At 41.4% G+C, this 18,764-nt stretch overlaps 1 protein-coding gene across 1 annotated transcript in view; it reads right to left on the bottom strand.

The window, feature by feature from the left end:
- The window catches only part of LOC120023098 (VPS10 domain-containing receptor SorCS1-like), a gene marked incomplete at its 3' end in the record, with an annotated part of 162,957 nt that overhangs the window by 50,358 nt on the left and 93,835 nt on the right, over nt 1-18,764 (bottom strand). Inside the window, exon 4 of the mRNA XM_038967072.1 lies at nt 5,017-5,175. Coding sequence (XP_038823000.1) covers nt 5,017-5,175 — 159 coding nt within the window. The remainder of the gene's footprint in view (nt 1-5,016; nt 5,176-18,764) is intronic.

The following is an 18,764-nucleotide window of genomic DNA, read 5'->3' as shown; positions in this document are numbered from 1 at the left end:
ACCACCATGCTTCACCATAGAGAGATTGGGAAACTAGTCAGGATTGAGGGAAGATGAACAAAGCAAAGTACAGAGAGATCCTTGATGAAAACCTGTTCCAGAGCGCTCAGGACCACAGACTGGGGCGAAGGTTCACCTTCCAGCAGGACAACGACCCGAAGCACACAGCCAAGACAACGCAGGAGTGGCCTCGGAAAAGTCTCTGAATGTCCTTGAGTGGCCCAGCCAGGGCTCGGACTTGAACCTGATAAAACATCTCTGGACCTGAAAATAGATGTGCAGCAACACTCTCCATCCAACCTGACAGAGTTTGAGGATCTACAGAGGAAAATGGGAAAAACTCCCCAAATACAGGTGTGCCAAGTGTGTAGCGTTATACCTAAGAAGAATCAAGGCTGTAATCGCTGCCAAAGGTGCTTCAACAAAGTACTGACTAAAGAGTCTGAATACTTATGTAAATATGATATGTTGTTTTTTAATACATTTGCAAAAATATCTAAAAACCTGTTTTTGCTTTGTCATTATGGAGTATTGTGTGTAGATTGATGAGGAAAAAACCTATTTAATACATTTTAGAATAAGGCTGTAACGTAACAAAATGTGGAAAAAGTCAAGGAGCCTGAATACATTCTGAATGCACTGTATATGGAGTACATGGCTCGATATACAGCTTTGGTCTCAGCCACAAGAACTGAATTTATTCAAGTATGAGCAAATCCGTTTGAGCAAGTTATGACTAATTGACTTTGCCACTCAGTTGAACTTAAACATATTACACAGTCTAGTGTCGTTATGTCAACAATCATCAATCCACTTCGTGTGAATGCTACTCGCTTTCAGGAAAGTTCAGGGCTACATTCAGGACTACTTTTAGCTTACATCCACCGACACCAATCAAGTCTCTAACTCGTCTAATCTCTCTCTCTCTCCCTCTCTCTTTGTCATATCTGAATATGAGTAATGAGTCAGACAATAGCCTCTCGCCATGGTTACGCCACTCAATCACCGGCAGAGAAAATCGTCCAACTGATGCTGCCTCACCTCTCACTCTCACCCTCCACCTGACTCATAACAGCTCACCTTGTTTTGATGTCTGACAGAGGGCAAAACCGACAGAAGACAGAAAGCCTCTGATGACAAAAGAGACAGTAGCTAGCTACCAGATACAGCAGTTAAGTGATCTCTCTCTCTCTCTGTGTGTGTGTGTGTGTGTGTGTGTGTGTGTGTGTGTGTGTGTGTGTGTGTGTGTGTGTGTGTGTGTGTGTGTGTGTGTGTGTGTGTGTGTGTGTGTGTGTTTTCTAGAAGTCCCTCAATCTAGGACATGCAAATAATGAGGAGAAATAGCTCTAAGGGCCCACTGCAAGAGAAATGAAGGGAAGGGGAAAGACAGGAGTAGGGGAGAGGGAGTGAGGAAGGAATGGAGGGAGGTAGAGAGGTTGCCTGACGACTCAAACTGAATTATTCCGCTGCTCATCTAAGACTGCCATCATTGAAGCCATTTGCCGTGACGTCAAAATGAGGGGTGTTGTACAAAAAATGTCATCAGTGATTGGATCATTTCTAACCAATCAGGTTATCAAAGTATTCAAACCCACTGCTTTACCCACGTTTGTTCTGGCTCTGGCCCAACCCATAGGTTTCTGGGAACAATCAAAATGGTTAGAATTTGTTTGCTTTCAAGAAATCGTCGGGGGAGGTACTCAAATTCAGACTCATTGCTGAGAATGATCTAACGCTCGTGGGCGTGGCGTAGCATTTATCTTGGGCAAGGAGTCTGGGTAATCAGGTAAGTAGAGGGGGGGGTAGGTAAGGAGAGAGTGAGCAATTGAGATTGAAAGAAAGGGAGGAAAAGAGGGAAAGATTGAGAGAGAACGAGAGGGTGCACATATATTAAACCTGTATGCTGTATACACTGAGTGTACAAAACATTATGAACACCTGCTCTTTCCATGACATAGACTGACCAGGTGAATCCAGGTGAAAGCTATGATCCCTTATTGATGTCACTTAAATCCACTTCAATCAGTGTAGATGAAGGGGAGGACACAGGTTAAAGAAGGATTTTAAGCTATGAGACAATTGAGACATGGATCTTGTATGTGTGCCATTCAGAGGGTGAATGGGCAAGACAAAAGATTTGTGCCCTTGAACGGGGTATGGGCGTAGCTGCCAGGCACACCGGTTTGTGTCAAGAACGGCAACGCTGCTGGGTTTTTCATGCTCAACAGTTTCCTGTGTGTAACAAGAATGGTCCATCACTCAAATGACATCCAGCAAACATGACAACCGTGGGAAACATTGGCATCAACATGGGCTGGCATCCCTGTAGAATGCTTTCGACACCTTGTAGAGTCCATGCCCTGACAAATTGAGGCTGTTCTGAGGACCAAAGTGGGAGGGGGGGTTTGCTTCAACTCAATATTAGGAAGATATTCTTAATGTTTTGTACACTCAGTGTATATGCATGGCCAGGTGCATCTTATAACTACAGCCTAACACCTCCCAAGGTACACTAAGTACCTCCACAGGAAAAAAAAGAGAAACATTCATTATTTATCAGATGTGAAACATTAGGCCCAAATTGCTCTGGCTGCAAGCAAGGCATTTATTAATGGTTATGGTCATTCTCAAAATTGCTATAAATCGCAGGTCTGGAATATATCTTTTACATATTACCATCTCTCGCCTCAGTAGTTCATCGGTAATTACCATCATCAGACAGCGTCTCATATATTAGACGGTTATTTATTCTTAAAACATACGCACTTCATTCCCTTGGACTAGAATGTTGATGATTAATCGCCACATTTTTTACACCTTTGATGCCTTGCCCGAAAATACTGTAGGGGATATCAAATCCCTGAGTCATGGAGAAAAGGAATTAGTCAAACCCTCGGTCTAAGGGTAGGTAATACAAGTTTAACCTTTGTTAAGGTGCATATGACTGTTTATCTGGGTTCACCTCTGTTGGTTTTGCTTTCTCCTAAAGTTATTGGAAGGGATGCCGGGCCTACATTTAACGGACGAGGAGCTTAAGGGACTTAGGGATTCGTCCTTGTAAGTCCCCAAACTGCACCGGACAATCCTCATGTAGGGCCACCTGAGCCACATATACAGTAGGACTCTATGAAGAATGTGGAGTATATTGAGTGTATGGCACTATATATGGAATATATGTAGAATATTGAGTATACAGTATGGCACTATATATGGAGTATGGCTCCATATACAGCAATATGTAGTAGATTGAGAATATGGCCCTACAGTTGAAGTCGGAAGTTTACATACGCCTTAGCCAAATACATTTAAACTCAGTTTTTCACAATTCCTGACATTTAATTCTAGTAAAAATTCCCTTTTGCCACAACTTTGGAAGTATGCTTGGGGTCATTGTCCATTTGGAAGACCCATTTGCGACCAAGCTTTAACTTCCTGACTGATGTCTTGAGATGTTGCTTCAATATATCCACATACTTTTCCTCCCTCATGATGCCATCTATTTTTCCCACAACACCATACTAGCACCCCCGTGCTTCACGGTTGGGATGGTGTTCTTCGGCTTGCAGGCATCCCCCTTTTTCCTCAAAACATAACGATGGTCATTATGGCCAAACATTTCTATTTTTGTTTCATCAGACCAGAGGACATTTATCCAAAAAGTATGATCTTTGTCCCCATGTGCAGTTGCAAACCGTAGTCTGGCAATTTTGGAGCAGTGGCTTCTTCCTTGCTGAGGGGCCTTTCAGGTCATGTCAATATAGGATTCGTTTTACTGTGGATATAGATACTTTTGTACCTGTTTCCTCCAGCATCTTTACGAGGTCCTTTGCTGTTGTTCTGGGATTGATATGCACTTTTTGCACCAAAGTACGTTCATCTCTGGGAGACAGAACGTGTCTCCTTCCTGAGCGGTATGGCGGCTGCATGGTCCCATGGTGTTTATACTTGCGTACTATTGTTTGTACAGATGAATGTGGTACCTTCAGATGTTTGGAAATTGCTCCAAAGGATGAACCAGACTTCTGGAGGTCAACAATTTCTTTTCTGAGGTCTTGGCTGATTTCTTTTGATTTTCCCATGATGTCAAGCAATACATCCACAGGTACACCTCCAATTGGCTCAAATGATGTCAATTAGCCTCTCAGAAGCTTCTAAAGCCATGACATCATTTCCTGGAATTTTCCAAGCTGTTTAAAAGGCACAGTCAACTTAGTGTATGTCAACTTCTGACCCACTGGAATTGTGATACAGTGAATTATAAGTGAAATAATCTGTCTGTAAACAATTGTTGGAAAAACTACTTGTGTCATGCACGATGTAGATGTCCTAACTGACTTGTTAAAACTATAGTTTGTTAACAAGAAATTTGTGGAATGGTTGAAAACCTAGTTTTAATGACTCCAACCTAAGTGTATGTAAACTTCCGACTTCAACTGTATGTATGTATGTATGTATGTATGTATGTATGTATGTATGTATGTATGTATGTATGTATGTATGTATGTATGTATGTATGTATGTATGGAGTTTATGGCTCTAGTCTCAGCCACAGAAACTGAATTTGTTAAAATAAAGCAAATCGTTGAGTAAGTTATGAACACTTGACTTTGTTGAATCGATTCAATATATTGGAGTTTAGACGAGTGGAAATCAACCTTAAAACCCACTCAGTTTCTTAGTTGAGGGCTATCATAAGTTTAAATCCACTGGATATGCTAATCACGTCTCTCTCCCCAGTAACACACCTCACTCAACTGCAGAGTAAATAGTCCCACCACATCAATCACCCCACCGCCTGACTCAGAAGAACGGTCATTTAATTACCATAGTGAATTATTGTAATGTTTGTTTGTCAATTAATCCCATAAGGGATGGGTTGCCAATTGGCGATTTGATGTCGTCTTGTTTTGATGTCTGACAGAGGGCAAAACCGACGAAAGACAGAAAGCCTCTGATGACAAAAAGATACAGTAGTTAAGTGATCTCTGTGTGTCAGTCAGTTCTCACTCCTCTTACCTTCTGGTCATGGCTGTAGGCAAGGATCCAGTCCTCCTGCTCGGGGTGGAAGAGCAGGCTGAGGATGTAGAAGCTGAGGCGGTACTTCTGATAGGTGGCTCCCTCATCGGAGCTGATCAGCAGGCTGCTTTCCACTTCCGGGTCAGTCAGAAGCATGATCTGAATGAGAGCAGACAGAAATAGAATCAGAGCTAGCCATGGAGGAAGCTGGTCCTGGAAGACTGGGAAATATTATTGTTGGCTTGGGAGTGAGGCTTAGTTTGTATCAGTGTTGGATAAAGATAACTCCGATTTAAATGGTATATATTTTGGCAATCCATGCAGTGGAGGCTCCTCAGAGGAGGAAGGGGAGGACCATCCTATTCAGTAAATATCATTTTAAAAAATTGTGAAACATTAAAACAGTTATCCTTTTTAGAAAAAAACTATACCAAATATATTCACATCAACAAATTATTTATTAAAACACACTGTTCTGCAATGAAGGTCTACAGCAGCCTCAACAGCACTCTGTAGGGTAGCACCATGGTGTACTTGGTGGACAGCTAGTTTCCGTCCTCCTCTGGGTACAACAACTTCCATACAAAATCACCCCATTCCATAGACTTACACATGAATTATGACAACTTCCGGAGAACGTCCGCCAACCTATCAGAGCTCTTGCAGCATGAACCGACATGGTGTCCACCCAATCAATCAAAGGATCAGAGAATGAATCTAGAACTGAAAGCATAAGCTACAGCTAGCTAGCACTGCAGTGCATAAAATGTGGTGAGTAGTTGACTCAAAGACAATAGTTGAACAGTTTAACAAATTAATTTCTTTAAAAATGAAGCAGCAAGAGAGAGAGAGCTATATTTTGTTGTATTTTTTTCACTTTCACTTAGCTAGCGAATGCAGCTAGCTAAACTCCGCAAAAAAAGAAAGTGTTACACCGAGGCCTGTACTCTGGAGCGGGATCGATTTGGAGGTGGAGGGTTCGTCATGGTCTGGGGCGGTGTGTCACAGCATCATCAGACTGAGCTTGTGATCATTGCAGGCAACCTCACCACTGTGCGTTACAGGGAAGACATGCTCCTCCCTCATGTGGTACCCTTCTTGCAGGCTCATCCTGACATGACCCTCCAGCATGACAATGCCACCATCCATACTGCTTGTTCTGTGCGTGATTTCCTGCAAGACAGGAATGTCAGTGTTCTGCCATGGCCAGCGAAGATCCGGGATCTCAATCACATTGAGCACGTCTGGGACCTGTTGGATCGGAGGGTGAGGGCAAGGACCATTCCCCAAAGAAATGTCCGGAAACTTGCAGGTGCCTTGGTGGAAGAGTGGGGTAACATCTCACAGCAAGAACTGCCAAATCTGGTGCAGTCCATGAGGGGGAGATGCACTGCAGTACTTAATGCAGCTGGTGGCCACACCAGATACTGACTGTTACTTTTGATTTTGACCCCCACTTTGTTCAGGGACACATTCCATTTCTGTTAGTCACATGTCTGTGGAACTTATGTTTATATGTCTCAGTTGTTGAATCTTATGTTCGTACAAATATTTACACATGTTAAGTTTACTGAAAATAAACGCAGTTGACAGTGAGAGGAAGTTTCTTTATTTGCTGAGTTTAGTTTAGCCTACTCAAACACCTGGCTCAAACAGAGAGGGATGCTATGTTAGCTAGCTGGCTATGGCTATCCAACACTGGAACTCAAGTCAAGGTAAGCTTTTGGTTTTATTAATGTATTGCTACCAGGGCCCATCAGTGTAACTGCTAAACTGCTTGCTGCCTGTACACTGTACTGCATGATTGTAACAGGTTTACTAACGTGTTAGTTCTAATAACCTTGTTGACTATGACCTTCGCTAATATGGTGACAATGATGTAGGCTGTGTGTCACGGTTAGGATGATATGAAGGTTTGGCTTGGAAAGATTTTTCGACTGGTCACAGACAGCTGATGTGTTGTGTACTGAAGTCCACAAGCGAAGGGAAAATGTGAGCGGAGGAGAGCGTGTAGATGCGAGAAGGAATTATACAATTAGCAAAATAATCATGCTGTTTGTATGTGGCTGCTATGAAAGTGAACTGTGTTTGCGTGGGATTAGGGTGTATTCATTCCGCCAATTATGTTGAAAAACATTTCTTAAACAGAAGCAAATGTAATGAAACAGGGATAAACATACCTGAATTTGTCCAATAAAAACTCTTGTTTGAAACTGTTGGACTAATGATTACACCCTAGATCAGCTAGATGCAGCCAAGAGTGTGCAAAGTATTGACAATCATCTTAAATGTCACCGACCGCCACTGAATCCATGTGATGGGCAGCTTGAGAGTTTGAAGTTGATTGAAAAAAAATGATATTATTATTAGATTATATGATTTGATTACAAAGTCTACATTTAATAACAGATATAATGTCAGTAATTTGTGGTTCTAAATTGGCCTCTTTAGACTCACAGTCATCTCCTGCTTGTTAGATATCTAATTTATAAACCTGTGTTCCGCTTTGCTAGATCCTAATTATTGTTGTACAGACAGTCTTTTAAACACACCCTTTGCCTATCTTGTAGCGAGTGTGTATGGGTAACGCATTCAGATTTCTCTCCCTCTTTCTCCTGCTGTCTGTTCAGTCAAGCTTTGAAAGCTCTAATTTCCCACAAGCTTTGTTCTTTTCTTGGAGGTTCACAATTTTTTCCCTGTGATTGTGCCAAGTGAGAGAAAAAAACACATATATCAAAAGATATAATCAGCAGCAAATGTAATTGAATCAGTCATCCTGAACACTTACATAACCCCTTATCAGTAGCACAGTGGGAAGGAAGTAGAGTGTGTGTGTGTGTGTGTGTGTGTGTGTGTGTGTGTGTGTGTGTGTGTGTGTGTGTGTGTGTGTGTGTGTGTGTGTGTGTGTGTGTGTGTGTGTGTGTGTGTGTGTGTGTGTGTGTGTGTGTGTGTGTGTGCGCGCACGCGCATGTGCATGTGTTTCTCGAGTCACTATGTTAATAAAACCATGAACTGATTGGCACTTATCCTACCTCATCCATCCCAGTAGTGCCCACAATTTCAATGTCAGACAACAACTCTGAAACCTCCACAGTTTCAGTGTCAAGACATTATGGCACCGTCAATCCTCACACCACCATATTTCTATAGTTCACCAACCCCAGCAAAACCACTGTTCACATTACGCTAGCAAATTGTCATTAATGACATCAGTCGTGCAGGGATCACACCGCTATGGAACCATGCTGACTGGGTTATAGAGGATAGAGAAAAGGCTAACAGAGTAGGGAGACAGAACCTTCAACCAACAACCCAAGGTGATTTTAACAGGTTTCCCCATTTGACAAATCTCCTAAGTTTCCCTGATTACCATCAATAGGGGTGGATTTGGGAATGGGGCATGATGTAAAACGTCTAACACACTTCCAGCAGGCACCATTGGCTATATAACATAGCAAGCTTGAGCAGGCGCGGCTGAGACTCTAAGTCATTTGTCAAACTATGCATGATAATGGTAGCTATAGTGGGCCGACCCCAAACACAAGTTCATCAATCACAGTGAGCTAGCGTAGCGCCATACGTGATCCACATGCTGACCAATCCAATCAAATATCAGATGCAGCAGCCAACACATTTTATTTTTACATTCCATACACAATTAACAGCGTTTTAACTCTGGGCACTATTAAAACTTTGTCTGCTCCTATAAATGTGGAAACAACACCCTATTGTGATACAGCCCTATTCTAGCCTATGTAGGCTAATGCAGCTATTGTGAAGGGAGGATTATAAGCGGTTTCATGAATTCGGGAACACTCACATGACTTATTTCAATAATTTGTTGTTAGAATATGGAAATCGATATATCCTAGTGCGACGTGAAAATGGGTTAGGGAGATTCTGGTGAGCTTCTCAGGGATCTGATTAGTTCCACTTATAACCTTCAGATGAGAGAGAAATGAGGGGAAGAGTTGGACAGATGTGGCAGTGAGGGAATGAATCCTGTAGGAGTTGTGTTGAATACCATATTCTGCTTCATAAGACGACATTAACCATGAGCGGTAAACAGGGCAATGACGTTGCCAAGTATTCAGCTGTTATACTTTTATCTAAAAACTCATCTTCACTTAACATGGATAATATACACTTAGCTTCAAGCCTTTAGACTTATGTTATGACAGAGCTTTACCTTGTCATTTTACACATTTATATAAAACTGTGTAAAAAAATGTCAACAACATCCTCATCATTCAAAATTACATGACTGTTTGTTTAGACATAGCTGTATCTTTAGATACGCTATCTTGGAGCTTCACCTTGTAATTTAACAGATTTATATTACAAGCTGCATAGAAATGTCAACATCCTCACGCAACATGACATTACGGTGTCATGTTTAGACAGGAAATGACAGACGTAACATGTTGACTCAATCAACGTTTCCAAGGGTCATTTCAAGAAACCATCTCACACTGGTCGAAACAACTCTGAAAATGCATATCCAAATGTTGCGTCATGTTATGCCGCCAAATTAAATCCTTCACTTTTTGCTTTACCGGAGTTTTATAAATAAAAGGAGAAAAACTAAAAAGGAATCATGCTGACCCTGAAACTTTCTCCAGAGTTCCATGCTCTGTAATCCACACAAACGCTGGCATTTTGTTCATTTCTACACTTCACACTTTCCCCTGATGGAGCACGGGGAAAAGAGAGGGCATGCCTGGAATTGCTACCATTGTGTGTGTGTGTATGTATGTGTGTGTGTGTGCACGCTCCAGTGTGTTTATACCAATGTGCGTGTGCATGTATTTAGTTTATGAGGCCAAAGGGGTTCAAAATGACCAAAGGATAATGAAGCAGCCACCAACTGCAAGACGTTTAAGAAGTGTGCGATGAATAACACAGTGAGTTAATAGCCGTGCAGCAGTAAATACTCAGTGATAGAATATTAATGAAATTAGGCCCATATTTTCCATTTCACCCCAGTCACAGTAATTGGATTGTGAAGCCTCTCTCTAAATCCAAGCGTAACACAGTCGGTGCCCAAGCGACACATATACTCTGTCTGCACTATAGGAAGTTCAAATGGCAAGATTAAGGAAATTCATGGAGAAGAGTAGAGGGAAAGTAGAACTCACTAAATTGTAGCTCCTAACAACAGACCCCCACTTTTAGGCTGACATGCTGCTACTAGTTTGACTACCCAGACATGATTATGAGAGTTTGAATGGGCATGTTACTTCCTGTAAACCAGCAGCAGGTGCGTTTGTTGTTGAACGGAAAACAATAGCAGTTGCTTGTTCGCTCATGTCATCCCATGGACTGTCGGTGACCAGTAAGTGAACTCCTCAGACAAAAAGGTCAGTCTTGACTGTCTCTTTAGCCTTGTAGAGATGTCTGAAGAGCAGCAGTAGTGTAGAACCCATGAATCAGCCACCATCTAGTGGCCCAAGTCAAAATTACACAATACCCAACATAACTAGACCAAGGGTCTTCAACCTTTTCTTGCCAAGGGACCCCCCAGGAAGTGTAACTCCAAACACATTTTGTCTAAGAGCACTGGCGTAGCGCAGTTTCTCTGGACCCCCGCAAAGCCTACTGCGTCAGCCCCTCAGTATAGACTTCCGATCGCTGTCTGTGGTTCTGAAATTGCAACGTCTGTGTGTCTGCCTATCGATAGGCTATCAGATTGGTGCTAGTGCTTGTAGTAGCCTACAGCTTTGCTTTACTGGATACACATTTGTTTTTTTGGTTCGTCCTTTTCTCATGTTTAGCCTAACATTTATGTTTCACTAAGTTATAGGCCTACAGTTTTGCAATGCTGCTATTTAGAATGCTGACTGGTTGCAATTATGTATTTACTTGCTCGGTAATTAAAGTAGGCCATTCAAACATTGCAGATTGTAAAATGCATGTTCTATGCAACAACATACTAATCAGTAACCAATTTATGTTTTTAATAGGATACAACGGTCCTGTAGACCTATAGCCTACCTTTGCCGTCCTCACGTTCTCGCGCAGCTTGGGTCGAACCAATGATCAAAACAATAGCTTACTAGGGATTGTTTCATTATGCAGACAATGCAGTCTAGCCTACTAGCCTATCTATAGCTATATACAGCATTTAGCATGGTAGCCTATTTATATTACACACTGGAACTCGGACTCCACGCTGTGGGCTATCCGTCTCATCACTCGTAGGCTTACCAATGTTCACAGAAGGGGGGGGGGGGGGGGGGGGTCTCTGGCAGTACCCATCAGGTTGGTTTTCTGGGAGAGGAGGAGGCTCGATACTCTCACTAGAGGAACGGTCACTATTCGCAAGAAGTGAGGGAGCAAGGCCCCTCTCATAGCAGGGCCCGGGCAGTGAGGTCTCAGTCTGGACTGGCAAGCTGCTGCATAACTAGACCTACTAGCTTCCACCTGGTGTTTCGTTTCGCTGCGTTTTTGTGCACCACTTGCCTTTTGTTCATCCATCTTGAACAATGCACTCACTCTCCATCCGAGTCCGACCTGATTCACCTAACTTTTTTGAACTATTGATAGCCAATTAGGTGAGGAGTCCGTAAAATAAAAAATATCTATTTTCGTAGACCCCCTACAGTACCTCCATGGACACCCCAGAGTTTTAAAATAACAACTACCTCTGTTTAAAACTTAACAATTTGGCCGTTCTGGTCAGCTAGTCCAATTTATATTTTTGTTAGGGCGATTCCAAAATGTGTGCAAAAACAGAAGAAACCTCCCCAGCAAATAAGTTAGAGTTTGATGGATAGGAAGTTTATGGGTTTTTCCATGGGGGAAATCATGAATAGAAACCATCCAACTTCACAGGAGAAAAGGCAGCAAGATCATTTTGCGTAAATCTTATAAGACATACTGCTCTTGAACTACAGTAAATCTGAATGTACATCTATCTACTGTGAGTGAAATGTTCCAATATTCACATGGACATTCTATATTAATGTCTTAAGAATGTATCTTAATAATGCTATTACAACTGAGTTAATTGTCCACAGTGCATTTTAATTACTGCCAGAATTGCTTCATTTCCTCTGTATGCCCATCTGGAATTAATAAAAATGGCCTACTCTTTCCTTTGTAAGAAATCTCAGTCTAACACACTCACTAAGACCTAGGAAAGATAATACATCTTTAATGAAAAGCCCTGCAATGCCTTGGAGAGATCATTTCTGCCTAATGGACTTCACTCTCTTCATCTGCTAATACAATGTACTGTCCAAGCGCTTACTAAAGACCTACCTAAGGCGTTATTTAGCGGTTGCTGCTTTGAACCCAGGGCATAACCTATTTATGGAGAACATGTCAGCAATAGAAAGGGATTGAATGGGTTTAACTACAGGGTTATGTTCATTTAGGGCAGGTTTTAAAATGTTTTACAAAGGGAAACTAAAATGAGCATTTCTTAGTGGACAGGTCCAGGTAGTCTCTTCCTCTGTTTCAGTCCGTTTTTGTCCATTTGAACACAACCCAGGTCTTGCTTTGGATGGGAGACCGAGTAGATGCCTAATTGAGGCTACGGGCAAAAAGGGCAATCAAGCAGGGACAAGGTCTGGCATGGGAAAAGAAGTGAAGTCTTCATAAGAGGGTAATAAAAATGTCAGCCGGGAGACTTGGGTTGCTCGGGCAAAGGTCTCACCAAAGTGAAATGGGGGCCAAGCGGGAAGAAGAGAAAGAGGGACATTGAACAAGTGAGAACACACTGCGGCAAATGGTGCACGGATCATCTTCTTGGATTTTTATTCAGACAGACAGGCTGTATCATTATTGCCTCGTCATCAGTTCACCTCTTCATTTCACCCGTATTTGATCACTCCCTTAAAACTTTGTCTTGTCTTTTGCATACACTATTACAGCTCTCTATTCTGGACTATAATGAGCCCTTCTCTTTATTTTCCTTCCCTGATGGAGTCCACTAGCCAACCAGGAGCTGCAACACTTTGAACTCTCCTTATTAACACAAGTACTGTCTCTTGAGCTCAGGCATTTGAAGTCTAGACTAATTGACTATCTCCTTGACATTCCCACTGCACTCCGGCCCAGACCTCACCAACACTAACATTGCATCTTCACACTGACGGTAATTGGGGCTTTATGACTCCCATCCTAGTCCCTACCACCCAACACACACACAAAAACAAATTGGAAGACTTGGTGGAGTGTTGTGTACAACAAGTACATCTAATCGGGGATTGATGCATAATATTACGCATGTTAATGATAACACTGTTTGCGTTGCCTCTAGAATTAAAAAAATATGTATATTATATTTTTTGGAGTGCAGACCCTCTACACTGCATCACATAATGAGGTCATACAAGGAAAGACACGCAACAAAGTTTGAGGTAGGTCTACTTGAAGGGCAAGGAAGCATGCCGTTTTGCCACACCCTTGATTTTGCTTCGTCACAAACAATCACGATACGTGGCGTCATGCGATGCGATCTGTTTGAGATTGTGGAAGCACTCCAAGAAGGGGTTCTCTCTCTCTCCATTGGCTTCTCCCTCCCTCTTTCTTTCTCCGCCTGCTCATGGGCCTTAGTGTTCTTGCCTCACTCTCATTTGTAGATTGTGCCTTAGGGCTGACAGATGTTCTATATTTTTTTCCACCGTTAGGTTGTTCGCTTCCATCACATTTACCACCACATGCAAAGCTACTCCCTTCCTTCATCCAGAGCATGGGTAACTCGCCTTGACTCAGATCACGCCTGTATTGTCTCCCATGAAGAACAGTGAGATGAGTAACCACTCCCGTGCTAGTGTTTACCTCCACCAGCTGAAGGATGGTGAGGAACAGGTCAATTTCACCATGCTAGCATGCTAAACTATCATGCTAGAGCCAGTTGGGTCCCATGGCAGTTCCAGTTGCTAGCACGCTAAACTAACATACTAGTGCTAGCTGGCTCGCATGGTAGTTCAAGTTGCTAGCACGCTAAACTAACATACTAGTGCTAGCTGGCTCCCATGGTAGTTCAAGTTGCTAGCACGCTAAACTAACATACTAGTGCTAGCTGGCTCCCATGGTAGTTCAAGTTGCTAGCACGCTAAACTAACATACTAGTGCTAGCTGGCTCGCATGGTAGTTCAAGTTGCTAGCACGCTAAACTAACATACTAGTGCTAGCTGGCTCGCATGGTAGTTCAAGTTGCTAGCACGCTAAACTAACATACTAGTGCTAGCTGGCTCCCATGGTAGTTCCACGTCCCTGTTTTGCTTTTGAAGTGTCCCTGTATATGGGATGTATCCTGCATACAGAAGTTATCACACCATGTGTTGCAGCTAGCTAATCATCCACTATAGCTATTAAGACAGATGTTTGCAGTTAATGATATCCTTGCATACTGAGTTTAGCATTCGTATGACATAATCACATGCGTTGTAACCTTGGCGTGTTATCTTACAGTCAAGGCTGAAAGTAAGATTTTCTTAACCTTTCTAGGACACACGTTCTGCTAGCGGAACCTCCCCCCCAACATTCCGCTGAAAAGGCAGCGCGGGAAATTCTAAAATATTTTTTTGAAATATTTAACTTTCACACATTAACAAGTCCAATACAGCAAATGAAAGATAAACATCTTGTTAATCTACCCATCGTGTCCGATTTTTAAAATGCTTTACAGCGAAAACACAACATATATTAATGTTAGATCACCACCAAATCAAAAAAACACACAGCCATTTTTCCCAGCCAAAGATAGTCACAAAAGCAGAAATAGAGATAAAATGAATCACTAACCTTTGATAATCTTCATCAGATGACACTCATAGGACATCATGTTACACAATAAATGTATGTTTTGTTCGATAATGTGCATATTTATATCCACAAATCTCGGTTTACATTGGCGCCATGTTCAGAAATGCCTCCAAAATATTTACAGAGAGCCACGTCAAATAACAGAAATACTCATCATAAACTTTGATGAAAGATACATGTTGTACATATAGTTAAAGATACACTTGTTCTTAATGCAACCGCTATGTCAGATCTTTAAAAAACTTTAAGGAAAAAGCATACCATGCAATAATATGAGACGGCGCTCAGAAATACACAACATTTCTCCACCATGTTGGAGTCAACAGAAATACGAAATTACATCATAAATATTCCCTTACCTTTGATGATCTTTCATCAGAATGCAGTGCCAGGAATCCTAGTTCCACAATAAATCGTTGTTTTGTTCGATAATGTCCATTACTAGTATCCAATTAGCTCCTTTTGCTAGCACGTTTAGTTCACATGTCCAAACGCTGGCGCCGGTCCAGGCGAACTCGGACGAAAACTTCAAAAAGTTATATTCCAGGTCGAATAAACTGGTCAAAATAAGTAGAGAATCAATCTTCAGCATGTTGTTATCATATATATCCAATAACGTTCCAACCGGAGCGTTCGTTTTTGTCTACAGAGTAATGGAGCACATGGCGCTATTATGAGTAATGCGCGTAACCAGGAACAAGCATTCTGCCAGACCACTGACTCAAATAGCTGCCATCCGGCCCCACATCACACTAGAGGCTTCATTCCACGTTCTACTGACTGTTGACATCTAGTGGAAGGCGTAGGAAGTGCGAGCAGATCCATATCTTACTGGGATGTGAATAGACGATGAGTTTAACATCAACCAGCCCCAGAATTTCCACTTCCTGTTTGGAAGTTTGCCTGCCATATGAGTTCTGTTATACTCATAGACATGATTCAAACAGTTTTAGAAACGTCAGAGTGTTTTCTATCCAATAGTAATAATAATGTGCATATATTAGCATCTGGGACAGAGTAGGAGGCAGTTCACTATGGGCACGCAATTCATCCAAAAGTGAAAATGCTGCCCCATATCCCTAAAAAGTTAAGTGATGGCAGTGGAGCTGCTTCTTAATCATTTTACTGATGTATGAGGTTAGTACTAAACTGACATATGGACTTGTTTAAAGACGGTCATGTGATGGATCATTTAGCTATTTGATTTAACATTTTAGGAGCCCTTTAGGTATCCCAATAAAAAATTTTTTTTAAATGGGATAAAATATTGAATTGTGTTTAGCCCATAGAAAAACATTCATAAATGTCCAAAAAACATAGTCAAAAAATAAATCATAAGGAAAAAGGTTTCAAAGTGTCTGTCCTATATCTAGGTAATATAAGTAAGCTCAGGAAATATTTGAGTTTTTTTGGACACATACTTAATAACCCCTTATGTTTTTTTGGCACAAAGCTACCTCCATACCTCCACTCAATTACATGGGTTACCTTCAGATGAATCCTGTGACACTTGTGGGGGTTGTAGAGCAAAACAAAGAACACCATCGTGTTTGTGAGATTCTCCCCTTTCCAGGGGTTATAGGCCAAACCGTTCGGATGCTACAGACGTTTTCGTGAGAAGACCGATTTTCGGGATGTCTCATGGTCTGACAAATACCGCTGTAGCTCGGTCACCTTCCACCGCAGATGCAGAAGGCCAACATAAGAGGATGCGGTGGATTGAGACGCAGCCAATATATCTAGCTTAAACTGACAGATTTTAAAATGGGGATTTTTTTATTATGTTACTTAGATTGACGCATTGGTACATCAATACACACTTAAAGATTTGAACCAGTGTGCTACAGAAGGAAAATAATCCTGCAGCAACATGGAATTTGTATTATGTGGATTATAATTAATGGACATTTTTTGTGGGGGTTGATACATTTTTTGTTAGGGCAAATCAAGTCTGACATTTTAAAGTTGAAATTACAAACTTTAGAAGCCTTTTTAAACATGGAATACACTAGAAGTTTGCATTTCCTGCTGTGCAGGAAAATTCTCAGCAACAAACGAGTGATCAAATGAAGATCCTACATCTGTACGTACCCTCATTTGCACTTCTTTGGGAAGTGATGGGAACATTTCTAAAGAGTTTGTCTTTACTACTTTGAGGACAGTTCGAGGACATTAAATATGAATTTGCACTTATAAATATGTGCTTGTTCCAAAAAGAGTGGCAATGAATGGAAGTATTTGAACTCCGTAGTGGGAGAGATCTCATCTGAAGCAAATTCATATTCCACCCACCTGCCTGTTGATGCTGTCTGAGCTGGACAGAGGCTGTCATTGTTTTGGAGCACAACACACACACACAGAAATAATTAAGGCCTTCGCCTGAAACATTTGTGCCGATGACTGCTGCTTTAGTCAATATGTTCATGAGAAAAAGCATTCTTCAGTATTTTCTATTTGCGCCGGCCTTTGGCTAAATAGCCGATAACACTCATTGTAAGCCGGCTACTTTTTCCACTTCATAAATTACCTAGGCATTTTTCATTTAAAAGTTTATAAAAGGTGTCGAAATGACTGAATAAAGTCAATCTCCTATGTCCCTTTGCTATTCATAAATCATACAATGTAGTTATGTCCATGGTATTGCATCGGGACATGTAAACCAAAAGATCTTGTTTGTTTTTTCCTAGGATTCGAAGCCCATGAAAAAAAACTTGCCAGTGACCGTAAAGTGGCTCGTCAGTGTAGCCTAGTGATGGGTTGTTCGCGAACTAACGGCTCTTTTTTTAATGGATCTGCTAGGTGAACGGAACCGAATCTCATCGGTAAGTGACGTGTGTTTTGGCTCCCTCATTTGCATACTGGTAGGCTACTCCTGCTTTTTAGTCGATTATCTGCAGATAAATTATGAAAACATTCTGATGAAGATGTCGAATTCTCACTGCAGGAACAATAAGAAGTGGAGAGAGCGCCTCATTCTGGTCCAAAATATGATACAGATTGAAGGTTACAAAAGATCACGTACATGATACTTATACGCTAGTATTAAAGATATTGATATAGGCCTACTGATTTAATTAAAGATAACAGACAACTGGTGCTTTCTGTTTAGCAAAGCCCATGTTTAACACCTGCTTCATTCTTCAATCATACCTGTTGAAGTAAGACTGTAAATGTGACTTGAATCTCAAGATAGGTTTAATGTTAAAGAGGTTTTCTTACTTAGAAAATAGTTGTGATCAGAACTAGGCCTAGACAATATCCAAAACTACTAACACACCACATTGCAATCATTTTCAGTCATATTACTGTAAAGAAATATCTTTCTACAACAACAAATTTGACCAAAATGCGAGGAGAAGTCATTCAATTATTCTATAATTTAGGGGTGCATTTTGGATGGAACCAAGGCATTAGAATATACCAGAGGCCACCAAAATTGAGCTTGTTCTGCAATTTTCACGGAAAACACAGCTATTACTTCCAATAACAACAAAAAAACGCTGCTTCCGAGAAAGAACCAGAGAGGTTGTTTGTCTGAATCTGTCCGTCGCTCAATCAGCCTCCCTTCAAATTCCTTTCTTTTTCTGGAAGCATTAGCCGCCCTACCAAACATTTATACAAGATAATGATCTGCAAGCATGTCAGAGGGGTTGTCGATATTTACCGTCAGTACACGTTATTTCTTACACATTTCTCTGTATTAAAACCTGTTTATCCACTATTTTGCTTGTGGTTACTCTTCAACTGGACTGCTCTGATTCTCTGCACCTTAGCACACATGCACTCACCCACACAAACATATACACATCACAACGGCTGCTACAAGACTATTTATACTGCTCAATTTATACATTGCCGCCCCCCCCCCCCCCCCCCCCCAAACACGTGTAAATATTGGACTATAAATTGTGCCTTCCTGTATTATACTTATGCTAAAATGTTTATTCTATTCTACTGAACCATTAACTTTA

The sequence above is a fragment of the Salvelinus namaycush genome, chromosome 2 (assembly GCF_016432855.1).
Source record: "Salvelinus namaycush isolate Seneca chromosome 2, SaNama_1.0, whole genome shotgun sequence".
Lineage (NCBI taxonomy): Eukaryota > Metazoa > Chordata > Actinopteri > Salmoniformes > Salmonidae > Salvelinus > Salvelinus namaycush.
This window is presented reverse-complemented; position numbering and strand designations above follow the sequence as displayed.